The sequence below is a fragment of the Engystomops pustulosus genome, chromosome 9 (genome assembly GCF_040894005.1).
Source record: "Engystomops pustulosus chromosome 9, aEngPut4.maternal, whole genome shotgun sequence".
NCBI classification, from domain to species: Eukaryota; Metazoa; Chordata; class Amphibia; order Anura; family Leptodactylidae; genus Engystomops; species Engystomops pustulosus.
Window position 1 is genome coordinate 110,485,492 of NC_092419.1, and position 18,898 is coordinate 110,504,389.

Sequence of the window (18,898 nt, forward strand, 5' to 3'; positions counted from 1 at the left end):
GGCAGCCACTGGTAGAGGGATATAGATGACCCCCAACATCTCAGGGGCAGCCACTGGTAGAGCGACACAGGTGACCCCCAACATCTCAGGGGCAGCCACTGGTAGAGCGATATAGATGACCCCCAACATCTCAGGGGCAGCCACTGGTAGAGGGATATAGATGACCCCCCAACATCTCAGGGGCAGCCACTGGTAGAGGGATATAGATGACCCCCAACATCTCAGGGGCAGCCACTGGTAGAGGGATATAGATGACCCCCAACATCTCAGGGGCAGCCACTGGTAGAGGGATATAGATGACCCCCAACATCTCAGGGGCAGCCACTGGTAGAGCGACACAGGTGACCCCCAACATCTCAGGGGCAGCCACTGGTAGAGCGACACAGGTGACCCCCAACATCTCAGGGGCAGCCACTGGTAGAGCGATATAGATGACCCCCAACATCTCAGGGGCAGCCACTGGTAGAGGGATATAGATGACCCCCCAACATCTCAGGGGCAGCCACTGGTAGAGGGATATAGATGACCCCCAACATCTCAGGGGCAGCCACTGGTAGAGGGATATAGATGACCCGCCAACATCTCAGGGGCAGCCACTCGTAGAGGGATATAGATGACCCCCAACATCTCAGGGGCAGCCACTGGTAGAGCGACACAGGTGACCCCCAACATCTCAGGGGCAGCCACTGGTAGAGCGACACAGGTGACCCCCAACATCTCAGGGGCAGCCACTGGTAGAGGGATATAGATGACCCCCAACATCTCAGCGGCAGCCACTGGTAGAGGGATATAGATGACCCCCAACATCTCAGGGGCAGCCACTGGTAGAGCGATATAGATAACCCCCAACATCTCAGGGGCAGCCACTGGTAGAGCGATATAGATGACCCCCAACATCTCAGGGGCAGCCACTGGTAGAGCGATATAGATGACCCCCCCCAACATCCCAGGGGCAGCCACTGGTAGAGGGATATAGATGACCCCCCCAACATCCCAGGGGCAGCCACTGGTAGAGGGATATAGATGACCCCCCAACATCCCAGGGGCAGCCACTGGTAGAGCGACACAGGTGACCCCCAACATCTCAGGGGCAGCCACTGGTAGAGCGATATAGATGACCCCCAACATCTCAGGGCAGCCACTGGTAGAGCGACACAGGTGACCCCCAACATCTCAGGGGCAGCCACTGGTAGAGCGACACAGGTGACCCCCAACATCCCAGGGGCAGCCACTGGTAGAGCGACACAGGTGACCCCCAACATCTCAGGGGCAGCCACTGGTAGAGGGATATAGATGACCCCCAACATCTCAGGGGCAGCCACTGGTAGAGGGATATAGATGACCCCCAACATCTCAGGGGCAGCCACTGGTAGAGGGATATAGATGACCCCCCAACATCTCAGGGGCAGCCACTGGTAGAGGGATATAGATGACCCCCAACATCTCAGGGGCAGCCACTGGTAGAGCGATATAGATGACCCCCAACATCTCAGGGGCAGCCACTGGTAGAGGGATATAGATGACCCCCCAACATCTCAGGGGCAGCCACTGGTAGAGGGATATAGATGACCCCCAACATCTCAGGGGCAGCCACTGGTAGAGCGATATAGATGACCCCCAACATCTCAGGGGCAGCCACTGGTAGAGGGATATAGATGACCCCCAACATCTCAGGGGCAGCCACTGGTAGAGCGATATAGATGACCCCCAACATCTCAGGGGCAGCCACTGGTAGAGGGATATAGATGACCCCCCAACATCTCAGGGGCAGCCACTGGTAGAGGGATATAGATGACCCCCAACATCTCAGGGGCAGCCACTGGTAGAGGGATATAGATGACCCCCAACATCTCAGGGGCAGCCACTGGTAGAGGGATATAGATGACCCCCAACATCTCAGGGGCAGCCACTGGTAGAGCGACACAGGTGACCCCCAACATCTCAGGGGCAGCCACTGGTAGAGCGATATAGATGACCCCCAACATCTCAGGGGCAGCCACTGGTAGAGGGATATAGATGACCCCCCAACATCTCAGGGGCAGCCACTGGTAGAGGGATATAGATGACCCCCAACATCTCAGGGGCAGCCACTGGTAGAGGGATATAGATGACCCCCAACATCTCAGGGGCAGCCACTGGTAGAGGGATATAGATGACCCCCAACATCTCAGGGGCAGCCACTGGTAGAGCGACACAGGTGACCCCCAACATCTCAGGGGCAGCCACTGGTAGAGCGACACAGGTGACCCCCAACATCTCAGGGGCAGCCACTGGTAGAGGGATATAGATGACCCCCAACATCTCAGGGGCAGCCACTGGTAGAGCGATATAGATGACCCCCAACATCTCAGGGGCAGCCACTGGTAGAGGGATATAGATGACCCCCCAACATCTCAGGGGCAGCCACTGGTAGAGGGATATAGATGACCCCCAACATCTCAGGGGCAGCCACTGGTAGAGGGATATAGATGACCCCCCAACATCTCAGGGGCAGCCACTCGTAGAGGGATATAGATGACCCCCAACATCTCAGGGGCAGCCACTGGTAGAGCGACACAGGTGACCCCCAACATCTCAGGGGCAGCCACTGGTAGAGCGACACAGGTGACCCCCAACATCTCAGGGGCAGCCACTGGTAGAGGGATATAGATGATCCCCAACATCTCAGGGGCAGCCACTGGTAGAGCGATATAGATGACCCCCAACATCTCAGCGGCAGCCACTGGTAGAGGGATATAGATGACCCCCAACATCTCAGGGGCAGCCACTGGTAGAGCGATATAGATAACCCCCAACATCTCAGGGGCAGCCACTGGTAGAGCGATATAGATGACCCCCAACATCTCAGGGGCAGCCACTGGTAGAGCGATATAGATGACCCCCCCCAACATCCCAGGGGCAGCCACTGGTAGAGGGATATAGATGACCCCCCCAACATCCCAGGGGCAGCCACTGGTAGAGGGATATAGATGACCCCCCAACATCCCAGGGGCAGCCACTGGTAGAGCGACACAGGTGACCCCCAACATCTCAGGGGCAGCCACTGGTAGAGCGATATAGATGACCCCCAACATCTCAGGGGCAGCCACTGGTAGAGGGATATAGATGACCCCCAACATCTCAGGGGCAGCCACTGGTAGAGCGATATAGATGACCCCCCCAACATCCCAGGGGCAGCCACTGGTAGAGGGATATAGATGACCCCCCCAACATCCCAGGGGCAGCCACTGGTAGAGGGATATAGATGACCCCCCAACATCTCAGGGGCAGCCACTGGTAGAGGGATATAGATGACCCCCCAACATCCCAGGGGCAGCCACTGGTAGAGGGATATAGATGACCCCCCCAACATCTCAGGGGCAGCCACTAGTAGAGGGATATAGATGACCCCCCAACATCCCAGGGGCAGCCACTGGTAGAGCGACACAGGTGACCCCCAACATCTCAGGGGCAGCCACTGGTAGAGCGATATAGATGACCCCCAACATCTCAGGGGCAGCCACTGGTAGAGGGATATAGATGACCCCCAACATCTCAGGGGCAGCCACTGGTAGAGCGATATAGATGACCCCCCCAACATCCCAGGGGCAGCCACTGGTAGAGGGATATAGATGACCCCCCCAACATCCCAGGGGCAGCCACTGGTAGAGGGATATAGATGACCCCCCAACATCTCAGGGGCAGCCACTGGTAGAGGGATATAGATGACCCCCCAACATCCCAGGGGCAGCCACTGGTAGAGGGATATAGATGACCCCCCCCAACATCTCAGGGGCAGCCACTAGTAGAGGGATATAGATGACCCCCCAACATCCCAGGGGCAGCCACTGGTAGAGCGACACAGGTGACCCCCAACATCTCAGGGGCAGCCACTGGTAGAGCGATATAGATGACCCCCAACATCTCAGGGGCAGCCACTGGTAGAGGGATATAGATGACCCCCAACATCTCAGGGGCAGCCACTGGTAGAGCGACACAGGTGACCCCCAACATCTCAGGGGCAGCCACTGGTAGAGCGATATAGATGACCCCCAACATCTCAGGGGCAGCCACTGGTAGAGGGATATAGATGACCCCCCCAACATCTCAGGGGCAGCTACTGGTAGAGCGACACAGGTGACCCCAACATCTCAGGGGCAGCCACTGGTAGAGGGATATAGATGACCCCCAACATCTCAGGGGCAGCCACTGGTAGAGCGATATAGATAACCCCCAACATCTCAGGGGCAGCCACTGGTAGAGCGATATAGATGACCCCCCAACATCCCAGGGGCAGCCACTGGTAGAGCGACACAGGTGACCCCCAACATCTCAGGGGCAGCCACTGGTAGAGCGATATAGATGAACCCCAACATCTCAGGGGCAGCCACTGGTAGAGCGATATAGATGAACCCCAACATCTCAGGGGCAGCCACTGGTAGAGGGATATAGATGACCCCCAACATCTCAGGGGCAGCCACTGGTAGAGCGATATAGATGACCCCCAACATCTCAGGGGCAGCCACTGGTAGAGGGATATAGATGACCCCCAACATCTCAGGGGCAGCCACTGGTAGAGCGATATAGATGACCCCCAACATCTCAGGGGCAGCCACTGGTAGAGGGATATAGATGACCCCCAACATCTCAGGGGCAGCCACTGGTAGAGCGATATAGATGACCCCCAACATCTCAGGGGCAGCCACTGGTAGAGGGATATAGATGACCCCCAACATCTCAGGGGCAGCCACTGGTAGAGCGATATAGATGACCCCCAACATCTCAGGGGCAGCCACTGGTAGAGGGATATTGATGACCCCCAACATCTTAGGGGCAGCCACTGGTAGAGGGATATAGATGACCCCCAACATCTCAGGGGCAGCCACTGGTAGAGCGATATAGATGACCCCCAACATCTCAGGGGCAGCCACTGGTAGAGGGATATAGATGATCCCCAACATCTCAGGGGCAGCCACTGGTAGAGCGATATAGATGACCCCCAACATCTCAGGGGCAGCCACTGGTAGAGGGATATAGATGACCCCCCAACATCTCAGGGGCAGCCACTGGTAGAGGGATATAGATGACCCCCAACATCTCAGGGGCAGCCACTGGTAGAGGGATATAGATGACCCCCAACATCTCAGGGGCAGCCACTGGTAGAGGGATATAGATGACCCCCCAACATCTCAGGGGCAGCCACTGGTAGAGCGATATAGATGACCCCCAACATCTCAGGGGCAGCCACTGGTAGAGGGATATAGATGACCCCCAACATCTCAGGGGCAGCCACTGGTAGAGGGATATAGATGACCCCCCAACATCTCAGGGGCAGCCACTGGTAGAGCGACACAGGTGACCCCCAACATCTCAGGGGCAGCCACTGGTAGAGCGACACAGGTGACCCCCAACATCTCAGGGGCAGCCACTGGTAGAGCGACACAGGTGACCCCCAACATCTCAGGGGCAGCCACTGGTAGAGCGACACAGGTGACCCCCAACATCTCAGGGGCAGCCACTGGTAGAGCGATATAGATAACCCCCAACATCTCAGGGGCAGCCACTGGTAGAGGGATATAGATGACCCCCAACATCTCAGGGGCAGCCACTGGTAGAGGGATATAGATGACCCCCAACATCTCAGGGGCAGCCACTGGTAGAGCGATATAGATGACCCCCAACATCTCAGGGGCAGCCACTGGTAGAGCGATATAGATGACCCCCAACATCTCAGGGGCAGCCACTGGTAGAGGGATATAGATGACCCCCAACATCTCAGGGGCAGCCACTGGTAGAGCGATATAGATGACCCCCAACATCTCAGGGGCAGCCACTGGTAGAGGGATATAGATGACCCCCAACATCTCAGGGGCAGCCACTGGTAGAGGGATATAGATGACCCCCAACATCTCAGGGGCAGCCACTGGTAGAGGGATATAGATGACCCCCAACATTTCAGGGGCAGCCACTGGTAGAGCGACACAGGTGACCCCCAACATCTCAGGGGCAGCCACTGGTAGAGCGACACAGGTGACCCCCAACATCTCAGGGGCAGCCACTGGTAGAGGGATATAGATGACCCCCAACATCTCAGGGGCAGCCACTGGTAGAGGGATATAGATGACCCCCAACATCTCAGGGGCAGCCACTGGTAGAGGGATATAGATGACCCCCAACATCTCAGGGGCAGCCACTGGTAGAGGGTTATAGATGACCCCCAACATCTCAGGGGCAGCCACTGGTAGAGGGATATAGATGACCCCCCAACATCTCAGGGGCAGCCACTGGTAGAGGGATATAGATGACCCCCAACATCTCAGGGGCAGCCACTGGTAGAGGGATATAGATGACCCCCCAACATCTCAGGGGCAGCCACTGGTAGAGCGACACAGGTGACCCCCAACATCTCAGGGGCAGCCACTGGTAGAGCGACACAGGTGACCCCCAACATCTCAGGGGCAGCCACTGGTAGAGCGATATAGATGACCCCCAACATCTCAGGGGCAGCCACTGGTAGAGGGATATAGATGACCCCCAACATCTCAGGGGCAGCCACTGGTAGAGGGATATAGATGACCCCCAACATCTCAGGGGCAGCCACTGGTAGAGGGATATAGATGACCCCCAACATCTCAGGGGCAGCCACTGGTAGAGCGACACAGGTGACCCCCAACATCTCAGGGGCAGCCACTGGTAGAGCGACATAGATGACCCCCAACATCTCAGGGGCAGCCACTGGTAGAGGGATATAGATGACCCCCAACATCTCAGGGGCAGCCACTGGTAGAGCGATATAGATGACCCCCAACATCTCAGGGGCAGCCACTGGTAGAGGGATATAGATGACCCCCCAACATCTCAGGGGCAGCCACTGGTAGAGCGATATAGATGACCCCCAACATCTCAGGGGCAGCCACTGGTAGAGCGATATAGATGACCCCCAACATCTCAGGGGCAGCCACTGGTAGAGGGATATAGATGACCCCCAACATCTCAGGGGCAGCCACTGGTAGAGGGATATAGATGACCCCCAACATCTCAGGGGCAGCCACTGGTAGAGGGATATAGATGACCCCCAACATCTCAGGGGCAGCCACTGGTAGAGGGATATAGATGACCCCCCAACATCTCAGGGGCAGCCACTGGTAGAGGGATATAGATGACCCCCCAACATCTCAGGGGCAGCCACTGGTAGAGGGATATAGATGACCCCCAACATCTCAGGGGCAGCCACTGGTAGAGCGACACAGGTGACCCCCAACATCTCAGGGAAGCCTCTTGTTGAAGAACAAACAGGTGACCCCCAACATCTCAGAGGCAGCCAATGGGAGAGCAATACAGGTGACTCCCAATATCTTAGGGGCAGCCACAGGTAGTACGACACAGGTGACCCCCAACATCAAGCTACTACCATTTCAGGGGGAGCTGTCGGAGCCCCCCGCTGTGTAGCAATTGACTGAGCACAGACGCGATATAGCAGGTTCTTATCTCCTCTCCTGCAGGAAATCGCCCCGTGGCCCCTCCTTTATCTCCACCCTGTAGTCGTAGTCATTTGAATGTGATTATGGTGAATCTTTTCTGATTGAGGTTCTGCTGTTACACCTGAATTTTTCTGAGTTTTCTACGTCTTTTCTGGTTCTGTGTCTGCAGGAGGTTTACAGTCCAGGGCCCTGAGTTTGTTGATGCAGCTCTGGATGTTACTAGAGCATGATGGGTGACTTGCGGAGCGCCCCTTTAAGCAGATGTCCTCTTTGTCTTGCAGAGGACGAGCTGTGGTTACATCCTGTGCACGGTGCTGCTGTCCGTCGCTGTCCTTCTGGCTGTCACCGTCACTGGGGCCGTCCTGTTCATGAACCATTACCACGCCCCGTCCACCGAGCCCCCACCGGTCATCACCACCAACATGGAGGACCCCAACGCGCTGGTGACTATTGAGCGGGCGGACAGCTCCCACATCAATATATTCATCGATCCCAATTGTCCTGACCCGCTGCCGCGGCTGGACGGTCTGCAGTCCTCCATGATGTCCGCACTGGCTGACCACGACTCCGAGATGAAGGCAGCGGTGGGCAAGGAGCGGGCACTGCTGGCGGGACTGGCCGACCAGGTGTCACAGATGGTATCCCAAGTGTCCCGGCAGCGAGCCGACTGGGAGAGTCTCCGGAAGGGGCAGAACGGCCTGGTGTCTGAGCTGGGGGCGCTGCAGAGCGAGCAGGGGAGACTTATACAGGTAACACAACATCTAGACAAGAAAGCCGCGGGACCACCAAGATGGCCGCTGCCTGGTAACCCCGTCCCCAAGACAAGGCAGGAATAGGAGCTCTAGGGGGGGGGAGCCTTGATGTTCATGGGCAGGGTCAGACTAGGCGTGGGTGTGGCCTGCAGGAAGTGCAGTGTGCGTCAGGAAATGGCTCCCTCCACACTGAGATTTCATCGCTAATATCTCCAGTTCTAGTAAATTCCATAAATTCTCAGAAATATTTGTAAATGATTAGAGAAGAAGACGGACGTGTAGTCAGAATCGCTGTAAGAGACTGAATTCCTGCTTCCTGGTAGGATATGATTTCCCTGGCGGCGCTTCACGCAGAGCACATGGCTGAGCTGGCGCGCTGTACAGCAGCTCCTGGCACCGGCCCCGGGTACAGCCGGCAGGACACGCGCCAAGACCCAGAATATTATTATTCCATTATTAAACCAAGGATGTGGGTGGAGCTAATCACTTACTATGATTAACAATATGCTTGGGGGTGGAGTCTAGCAAAGTGTAGGAGGAGGAGCTTCTGATCCTTGGATGGGGTTGGAGTCCTGCACTAGATGTATGAGTTGGTGAAACAGTGTAGCCCGGCACAAGTCTAGGTCGGTAAGAGATTAAGGAAGGATCTTAACAGTATTCAGGAGCAGAGCATAGCAGCACTCAGGGGCGGAGCATAGCAGCACTAAGGGGCAGAGCGTAGCAGCACTCAGGGCGGAGCGTAGCAGCACTCAGGGGGGAGCGTAGCAGCACTCAGGGGCAGAGCGTAGCAGCACTCAGGAGCAGAGAGCGTAGCAGCACTCAGGAGCAGAGAGCGTAGCAGCACTCAGGAGCAGAGCGTAGCAACACTCAGGAGCAGAGCGTAGCAACACTCAGGAGCAGAGCGTAGCAACACTCAGGAGCAGAGCGTAGCAACACTCAGGAGCAGAGCGTAGCAACACTCAGGAGCAGAGCGTAGCAACACTCAGGAGCAGAGCGTAGCAACACTCAGGAGCAGAGCGTAGCAACACTCAGGAGCAGAGCGTAGCAACACTCAGGAGCAGAGCGTAGCAACACTCAGGGGCAGAGCGTAGCAGCACTCAGGGGCAGAGCGTAGCAGCACTCAGGGGCAGAGCGTAGCAGCACTCAGGAGCGGAGCGTAGCAGCACCCAGGGGAGGAGCGTAGCAGCACCCAGGGGAGGAGCGTAGCAGCACCCAGGGGAGGAGCATAGCAGCACCCAGGGGAGGAGCATAGCAGCACTCTGGGGAGGAGCATAGCAGCACTCTGGGGAGGAGCATAGCAGCACTCTGGGGAGGAGCATAGCAGCACTCTGGGGAGGAGCATAGCAGCACTCGGGTGGAGCATAGCAGCACTCTGGGGAGGAGCATAGCAGCACTCTGGGGAGGAGCATAGCAGCACTCTGGGGAGGAGCATAGCAGCACTCGGGTGGAGCATAGCAGCACTCAGGGGGCGGAGCATTTTACTAAAACTAGTCAAGAAGGTGGAGCTTTATAATAACTGTAAGTAGGTTTCAGGAATAGAATCCTAGGACTACAGTGTAGACTGACGCACAGGCCGGGGCAATAGAACAGACTGGAATGGATTTGTTGCACCGTTCCTCACACCCCTTTACGTGTCCTCTGTCTCGCCCCCCCAGCTTCTGTCCGAGGGTCACAGTCACGTGGCGCAGCTGGTCAGCTCTGTAAGTGAAGTTCTTGACTCGGTCCATGGAAAGTCCCGAGGGAAAGGGGATCTGGTACGGTCACCATCAAAGAGCTCCCGAACCCGTGGCTGCACCAACGGTGAGACTTCCATCATTTCCTCCCGCATTCTTGTTCATCCTGAGCTTTCTGGTGCATGAATAAAACTCCAGAACAGCAGTGAAGACTGACATCCGTCTGTGAGCACAATGGGGTTTGTATCGGATGTTGGCCCTCCGGGTTCTCAGAATTGCGCAGTGTAATATGTGGCCGCGCCCCCCCCCCCCCTCGCGCTGTAATATAGATATATCCTTCCCCGGCTCGTGTTGTAGATGAGAGCGCCGCTCCCCTCCCCCATCCTGATTCTCGGAGTGTAAAGCCAGAAAACTGCGACTCCGGGTAGTTCTGCCATCTTGACAGCATCATAAATCTCAGCGGCGGAGTCCTGCGCAGCGCCGTAACATTTTCAAGGGAATTTTTTCGATATTTTTTTTATGAGTTAATCTGCGCATTTGACCGGGAATGGAATTATCCAGCACCGCGACTCCAAGATGATGAAATCACTTGCTGCCTGACACAGTGTAACGACACCACCGCTCTATCCACAGGTTCCAAACCGCGTGACTGCTACGACATCTTCATGAGCGGACAGCAGGAGGACGGCGTCTACTCCGTCTTCCCCATCCACTATCCCACCGGATTCCAGGTCTACTGCGACATGACGACCGACGGAGGGGGCTGGACAGTAAGTCCAATAGTACTTCTACTCCAATCACAACCAAAGCTGCAGCCACACATTCTTCTGCATCACATCCAGAGCTCCATTGCCAGTTCTTGGGATTTCTGCCCTCAGTAACCGGCAGTATTTCAGATGCAGCTCTAGATGTAAACGGAGAAGAAGTTGCATGATATAACTTTATATGCATATTATATTCATTGCTATTCACACTATGATCAGCTGCGTTCCTAAAGCTAGGGGGCGCAATTACACCAAGGGCCAATCAGGGGTAAGAGGTTATCAGATTCTTCTCTCGATTGTAGGAGTAGCAACAAGAGTCATGGATCCCTCTATAGCTGAGCAGGTCCTCATGGGAGGGGTATATGTAACAAGCCCCCTGATTGGCTGTCAGCTTTGATTACAGTCCCCCAAATGTAGAGGAGCCAAGAGCACTACCAGGGTTTGGGGTCCTGTAATGATATAATTCCAATGGCAGGTAATCAGAAGCTGTGAGTTATAGGTTTTCTATCTACAGGCTCCACCCCTGAGTAAATCAGCCCCGCCCCTGCTTATCTCCCATGATGATGGTACGAGTCTCCCGTTCTCTTGTCCTGCACCATTGTGTCGTTTAGCAAATCACTTTAGCTTTCTCCATTTCGACCCCTTTCGGTTTAGTCTCCGCCCCCGCTGAGTGCGGTGCCCGCCCAGACGCTCTGCACTCCTCCGCCTGATTGACGGATATTGTTCTGATAGTGAAGACTAAATAACCGGTTGTGGAAATTCACTGCGTAAAACGTTACCGCAAGGTGAAAAGCGCTGGAAGGTAACGGAGCAGCGCGAGACGAAGAGGAATTATTACCCGATACTGGTGATGATGGCGGCCGCTCCTGCCCCGTTACCCCCCTACATGGAGGAGATGTTCTAGGATAAGCCACCAGGATGGTGAATGCAGCTTCGGAAGTGACTAGAGTAAAGGCTAAGGAAAAAATGGGATTTCATTTGCAGTTGGCACAGGAGGGGTTAATGTCCGTGTAGCCGTGGGGCCGGACCGTGGCTCGGGAGGGTATTAATATTTCAACGCCGCGGCCCGTGGACCGGTTTATTTTGCTTTAGGGGAGAATTCATATTTAATGATGAGCACACAAACAAGAGTGACCCCGCGCCACCCCCCGGCAGCCTGCAGTCCCCCGTGGCCCCAGCGCCCGTGTCAGGCCGCACCGCACTTATTTCATCTCTGTGGTAGATGCCGGGGGCCGCTATAGGGGGAACAGGGCACAAACAAGACGATGAAGTCATCAGACTCTACTAATCAATATTTTATCACAACGCTGGATCCTATAATCCAGTGCAATCATCCACAAATCCCGGGAATCCGACATATGTCAAGAATAACCCCGGCCCAAATATATGTGAGAGACCCCACACCCCCCTCCGACACCCAGCGCAGGGTATCCACTGGGCCACCAGCAGGGAAGGAGTTAACTTATACTTTGTCCAGATTTGACAAATCCATTAAATGCAACGATTCCGAAATGACTGGATCCATATACAATCGTCCTTTACAATGGGATTAGAGCTGGTGACATCATTAATGGCTCTTATCGGTTGTCAGATGGGGGCGCCACACTCCGGGCGGGGGGGGGGGGGTAAGGGTCATCCCAACACAAGGTTCTTCCCATTTCTAAATGATAAAATCAGTAACAAGCCACAAGTCTTTTTTTTTTTACCTCTATTGCTGTTAAGTGGCTGAGAGGATCCTCATGGGAGGGGCCAAGTATCCTGTTATCCAATTATCCAAGTGCTTACAGCTAATCCTAGGAAAGATGCCAACCAAAGAAAGGAAAGAGCCTTCCCATGTAATGATAGGATCATAGTGATTGATTACAGGGGGTGGTTTATCACAAAGCTCCACCCCTGAGTAGAGCTGCCCCGCCCCTGCACATCTCTAATAAGGATTATAAGGCTTCTATTAGACAATTCTCACATCCTACAGGCCCCGTCCTGCACCTTCTTAGGGGAGAGACTAGATCCCTGGATTTCGGTGCAGAATAAAGTTATAGGGATTTTCCAGGATTAGAAAAACAGCTCCACATCTCTGCGCAGGTTGTGCCTGGTATTGCAGCTCCACTTCACTCAAATGAACAAAGCTCATGTGCAATACCAGACCCAACCTGCGGGGATCCTGGAGATAATCCTGATCAACCCCTTTAATTCCTCTCTCCTGGGCCGGTACTACGATCCGGCAATGTGACTCCTGTGAGGGGATGGAGTTGCCCTTTAAGCCCCCCCCTCCTCCTGCCTATTATGTTGTGTTCTCTTTGCAGATCCTGATTGTGTCCTCCTTCATCCGCACAAGGTCGGATCAGATTAGGCAGGGCTTTCCTCGCGCCTCTGCCGACACCTGTGCGATCCGCCGCCGCCGTGTCAGACACATTAAAACTCCATAAACCTTTAACCCCTTCCTCCCCGCGAGATGTAATCTCCATCGTCCCCACTGCTGAACACGGACGCGCTGGTCCATTAATCACAGGATCGGCCGCCACCGCCGCCAGATTACTTCCATGATAGATTACGGAGACGCTCCGCTCCGGGAAATCTTTGATACATAATTCCCCGCACGCCACTTGTAGATGGATCAGGCCGAGCGCCGCGGGCTCCAGACAATGCATGACGGATACTGAGCCGCCAGCGATTGCCGCACCGTGCCCATCATTCACCGCAGAGCCACCGTCCTACAGGCAGGGGCAGCTGCTGTTCTATGTTATCAGCCAGTCTCATCTATTCCACAGGTTTTTATAAGGTCATGGAGGCGCGAGGTAGTGCAAGCCTCAGACCTCGTTACTGATGACGCCTCTAATGTAAATCTTATTTCAGGTGTTCCAGAGACGAGAGGACGGATCCGTGAATTTCTTCCGTGGGTGGGAGCAGTACAGGGACGGATTTGGAAAGCTGACAGCGGAACATTGGCTGGGTGAGAGTCTGCCAGTGCTTAATGATGATGCACCCAGCACCCGCTATCATCATCAAAGCTTAAAGGGGCAGCTGATAACAGGCAGCAATAGCTTGTACTCTCCATAGTGACAGCAGGAGGCATGCATCTGGTTGGCGGCTGATAACAGGGAGCGATAGCTGGTATTCCCATAGTGCCAGGAGCTCTGCCCACTCAGTGTTTCGGCCTCCTGGACCCTGCACAGGAATCCTAATTGACCTGAGTTTATGGGGGGAGGAGGGGGACAGACACCTTGATTTGCATTCAGTATTCACCTGACGTCCTCATTAAGATGGTGGTAATGGAGTGCGACCCCTGCGCTGGGACTGTGCAGACAGCGACAGCTGCAGAATGTGAACAGGGTACAAAATGTTCTATGCAAGCAGAAAGGTTCACAGCGAGGCCGATACCTACAGTATTCATGAATCCAACAGTGGACGTGGGAGATGTCAGGCGAGTCTGTGTCCATGGAAAACTGGCGTTTCTCCAGGGTGGTGCAGCGGGTGGCGTGTCTCCAGGGTGGTGCAGCGGGTGGCGTGTCTCCAGGGTGGTGCAGCGGGTGGCGTGTCTCCAGGGTGGTGCAGCGGGTGGCGTACCTCTGGTTCCTCGCGTTCCTTAGGGCGGTATAGCAGGATGCCCCTAGGGCTGAGGCCTCTGCCATGGTGCAGCAGGTGGCATGCCTGCCAGGTGGTGCAGCGGGTGGCGTGCCTCCCAAGTGGCGCACCTCCACAGTGGAGCAGGGGGTGGTTTGCTTCCATGGCAGTGTTGTGGGTGGGGTGCGACTTGGTGGTGGTGCAGCACGTGGCGTTCCCCCAGGGCGGAGGCCTCCTGGGTGGTTCAGCGGGTGGTGTTCCTCCAGGGTGGTTCAGCGGGTGGTGTTCCTCCAGGGCTGAGGCCTCCCAGGGTGTGCAGCGGGTGGTGTGTCTCCAGGGCTGAGGCCTCCTGGGTGGTGCAGCGGGTGGCGTTCCTCCAGGGCTGAGGCCTCCAGGGTGGTGCAGCGGGTGGTGTGTCTCCAGGGCTGAGGCCTCCTGGGTGGTGCAGCGGGTGGTGTGTCTCCAGGGCTGAGGCCTCCTGGGTGGTGCAGCGGGTGGTGTGTCTCCAGGGCTGAGGCCTCCTGGGTGGTGCAGCGGGTGGTGTGTCTCCAGGGCTGAGGCCTCCTGGGTGGTGCAGCGGGTGGTGTGTCTCCAGGGCTGAGGCCTCCTGGGTGGTGCAGCGGGTGGTGTGTCTCCAGGGCTAAGGCCTCCTGGGTGGTGCAGCGGGTGGCGTTCCTCCAGGGCTGAGGCCTCCTGGGTGGTGCAGCGGGTGGTGTGTCTCCAGGGCTGAGGCCTCCCAGGGTGTGCAGCGGGTGGTGTGTCTCCAGGGCTGAGGCCTCCCAGGGTGTGCAGCGGGTGGTGTGTCTCCAGGGCTGAGGCCTCCCAGGGTGTGCAGCGGGTGGTGTGTCACTAGGGCTGAGGCCTCCCAGGGTGTGCAGCGGCTGGCGTTCCTCCAGGGCTAAGGCCTCCCAGGGTGTGCAGCGGGTGGTGTGTCTCCAGGGCTGAGGCCTCCCAGGGTGTGCAGCGGGTGGTGTGTCTCCAGGGCTGAGGCCTCCCAGGGTGTGCAGCGGGTGGTGTGTCACTAGGGCTGAGGCCTCCCAGGGTGTGCAGCGGGTGGCGTTCCTCCAGGGCTGAGGCCTCCCAGGGTGTGCAGCGGGTGGTGTGTCTCCAGGGCTGAGGCCTCCCTGGGTGGTGCAGCGGGTGGTGTGTCTCCAGGGCTGAGGCCTCCCTGGGTGGTGCAGCGGGTGGTGTGTCTCCAGGGCTGAGGCCTCCTGGGTGGTGCAGCGGGTGGTGTGTCTCCAGGGCTAAGGCCTCCTGGGTGGTGCAGCGGGTGGCGTTCCTCCAGGGCTGAGGCCTCCTGGGTGGTGCAGCGGGTGGTGTGTCTCCAGGGCTGAGGCCTCCCAGGGTGTGCAGCGGGTGGTGTGTCTCCAGGGCTGAGGCCTCCCAGGGTGTGCAGCGGGTGGTGTGTCTCCAGGGCTGAGGCCTCCCAGGGTGTGCAGCGGGTGGTGTGTCTCCAGGGCTGAGGCCTCCCAGGGTGTGCAGCGGGTGGTGTGTCACTAGGGCTGAGGCCTCCCAGGGTGTGCAGCGGGTGGCGTTCCTCCAGGGCTGAGGCCTCCCAGGGTGTGCAGCGGGTGGTGTGTCTCCAGGGCTGAGGCCTCCCAGGGTGTGCAGCGGGTGGTGTGTCTCCAGGGCTGAGGCCTCCTGGGTGGTGCAGCGGGTAGTGTGTCACTAGGGCTGAGGCCTCCCAGGGTGTGCAGCGGCTGGCGTTCCTCCAGGGCTGAGGCCTCCCAGGGTGTGCAGCGGCTGGCGTTCCTCCAGGGCTGAGGCCTCCTGGGTGGTGCAGCGGGTGGTGTGTCTCCAGGGCTGAGGCCTCCTGGGTGGTGCAGCGGGTGGTGTGTCTCCAGGGCTGAGGCCTCCTGGGTGGTGCAGCGGGTGGTGTGTCTCCAGGGCTGAGGCCTCCCAGGGTGTGCAGCGGTTGTTGTGTCTCCAGGGCTGAGGCCTCCTGGGTGGTGCAGCGGGTGGTGTGTCTCCAGGGCTGAGGCCTCCTGGGTGGTGCAGCGGGTGGTGTGTCTCCAGGGCTGAGGCCTCCTGGGTGGTGCAGCGGGTGGCGTTCCTCCAGGGCTGAGGCCTCCTGGGTGGTGCAGCGGGTGGCGTTCCTACAGGGCTGAGGCCTCCTGGGTGGTGCAGCGGGTGGTGTGTCTCCAGGGCTGAGGCCTCCTGGGTGGTGCAGCGGGTGGCGTTCCTCCAGGGCTGAGGCCTCCTGGGTGGTGCAGCGGGTGGCGTTCCTACAGGGCTGAGGCCTCCTGGGTGGTGCAGCGGGTGGCGTTCCTCCAGGGCTGAGGCCTCCTGGGTGGTGCAGCGGGTGGCGTTCCTCCAGGGCTGAGGCCTCCTGGGTGGTGCAGCGGGTGGCGTTCCTCCAGGGCTGAGGCCTCCTGGGTGGTGCAGCGGGTGGCGTTCCTCCAGGGCTGAGGCCTCCCAGGGTGTGCAGCAGGTGGCGTTCCTCCAGGGCTGAGGCCTCCTGGGTGGTGCAGCGGGTGGCGTTCTTCCAGGGCTGAGGCCTCCCAGGGTGTGCAGCGGGTGGCGTTCTTCCAGGGCTGAGGCCTCCCAGGGTGTGCAGCAGGTGGCGTTCCTCCAGGGCTGAGGCCTCCTGGGTGGTGCAGCGGCTGGCGTTCCTCCAGGGCTGAGGCCTCCTGGGTGGTGCAGCGGGTGGCGTTCATCCAGGGCTGAGGCCTCCCAGGGTGTGCAGCGGCTGGCGTTCCTCCAGGGCTGAGGCCTCCCAGGGTGTGCAGCGGGTGGTGTGTCTCCAGGGCTGAGGCCTCCCAGGGTGTGCAGCGGGTGGCGTTCCTCCAGGGCTGAGGCCTCCCAGGGTGTGCAGCGGGTGGTGTGTCTCCAGGGCTGAGGCCTCCCTGGGTGGTGCAGCGGGTGGTGTGTCTCCAGGGCTGAGGCCTCCCAGGGTGTGCAGCGGGTGGCGTTCCTCCAGGGCTGAGGCCTCCCAGGGTGTGCAGCGGGTGGTGTGTCTCCAGGGCTGAGGCCTCCCAGGGTGTGCAGCGGGTGGTGTGTCTCCAGGGCTGAGGCCTCCCAGGGTGTGCAGCGGGTGGTGTGTCTCCAGGGCTGAGGCCTCCCAGGGTGTGCAGCGGGTGGTGTGTCACTAGGGCTGAGGCCTCCCAGGGTGTGCAGCGGGTGGCGTTCCTCCAGGGCTGAGGCCTCCCAGGGTGTGCAGCGGGTGGTGTGTCTCCAGGGCTGAGGCCTCCCAGGGTGTGCAGCGGGTGGTGTGTCTCCAGGGCTGAGGCCTCCTGGGTGGTGCAGCGGGTAGTGTGTCACTAGGGCTGAGGCCTCCCAGGGTGTGCAGCGGCTGGCGTTCCTCCAGGGCTGAGGCCTCCCAGGGTGTGCAGCGGCTGGCGTTCCTCCAGGGCTGAGGCCTCCTGGGTGGTGCAGCGGGTGGTGTGTCTCCAGGGCTGAGGCCTCCTGGGTGGTGCAGCGGGTGGTGTGTCTCCAGGGCTGAGGCCTCCTGGGTGGTGCAGCGGGTGGTGTGTCTCCAGGGCTGAGGCCTCCCAGGGTGTGCAGCGGTTGTTGTGTCTCCAGGGCTGAGGCCTCCTGGGTGGTGCAGCGGGTGGTGTGTCTCCAGGGCTGAGGCCTCCTGGGTGGTGCAGCGGGTGGTGTGTCTCCAGGGCTGAGGCCTCCTGGGTGGTGCAGCGGGTGGCGTTCCTCCAGGGCTGAGGCCTCCTGGGTGGTGCAGCGGGTGGCGTTCCTACAGGGCTGAGGCCTCCTGGGTGGTGCAGCGGGTGGTGTGTCTCCAGGGCTGAGGCCTCCTGGGTGGTGCAGCGGGTGGCGTTCCTCCAGGGCTGAGGCCTCCTGGGTGGTGCAGCGGGTGGCGTTCCTACAGGGCTGAGGCCTCCTGGGTGGTGCAGCGGGTGGCGTTCCTCCAGGGCTGAGGCCTCCTGGGTGGTGCAGCGGGTGGCGTTCCTCCAGGGCTGAGGCCTCCTGGGTGGTGCAGCGGGTGGCGTTCCTCCAGGGCTGAGGCCTCCTGGGTGGTGCAGCGGGTGGCGTTCCTCCAGGGCTGAGGCCTCCCAGGGTGTGCAGCAGGTGGCGTTCCTCCAGGGCTGAGGCCTCCTGGGTGGTGCAGCGGGTGGCGTTCTTCCAGGGCTGAGGCCTCCCAGGGTGTGCAGCGGGTGGCGTTCTTCCAGGGCTGAGGCCTCCCAGGGTGTGCAGCAGGTGGCGTTCCTCCAGGGCTGAGGCCTCCTGGGTGGTGCAGCGGCTGGCGTTCCTCCAGGGCTGAGGCCTCCTGGGTGGTGCAGCGGGTGGCGTTCATCCAGGGCTGAGGCCTCCCAGGGTGTGCAGCGGCTGGCGTTCCTCCAGGGCTGAGGCCTCCCAGGGTGTGCAGCGGGTGGTGTGTCTCCAGGGCTGAGGCCTCCTGGGTGGTGCAGCGGGTGGTGTGTCTCCAGGGCTGAGGCCTCCTGGGTGGTGCAGCGGGTTGTGTAGTGGCTTCTGCCAGTGACTAACGTTGTCCTCTCCCTCCTCAGGCCTCCAGCGTCTGCACCTTCTCACCATGCAGACTCATTACCAGCTCCGCATCGACCTTGCAGACTTTGAGAACGCCACCGCTTACGCCCAGTACAACACATTCGCTGTGGGCCTGTACTCTGTGAACCCGGAGGAGGATGGTTACCCACTCACAGTGTCCGACTACTCTGGGACAGCAGGTAAGTCATATATAAGTTGTCAGACCTCCCATCTGAATTTCATGGACC

General features: G+C 58.7%; 1 protein-coding gene across 3 annotated transcripts in view; it reads left to right on the forward strand.

Annotated features, from left to right (window-relative positions):
* Positions 1–18,898, forward strand: part of FIBCD1 (fibrinogen C domain containing 1) — a 106,829-nt gene that overhangs the window by 82,652 nt on the left and 5,279 nt on the right. For all 3 annotated transcript variants that reach the window (XM_072125648.1, XM_072125646.1, XM_072125647.1), the window contains exons 3-7: positions 7,742–8,209; positions 9,868–10,012; positions 10,519–10,655; positions 13,503–13,599; positions 18,671–18,850. In XM_072125648.1, coding sequence (XP_071981749.1) covers positions 7,742–8,209; positions 9,868–10,012; positions 10,519–10,655; positions 13,503–13,599; positions 18,671–18,850 — 1,027 coding nt within the window. The remainder of the gene's footprint in view (positions 1–7,741; positions 8,210–9,867; positions 10,013–10,518; positions 10,656–13,502; positions 13,600–18,670; positions 18,851–18,898) is intronic.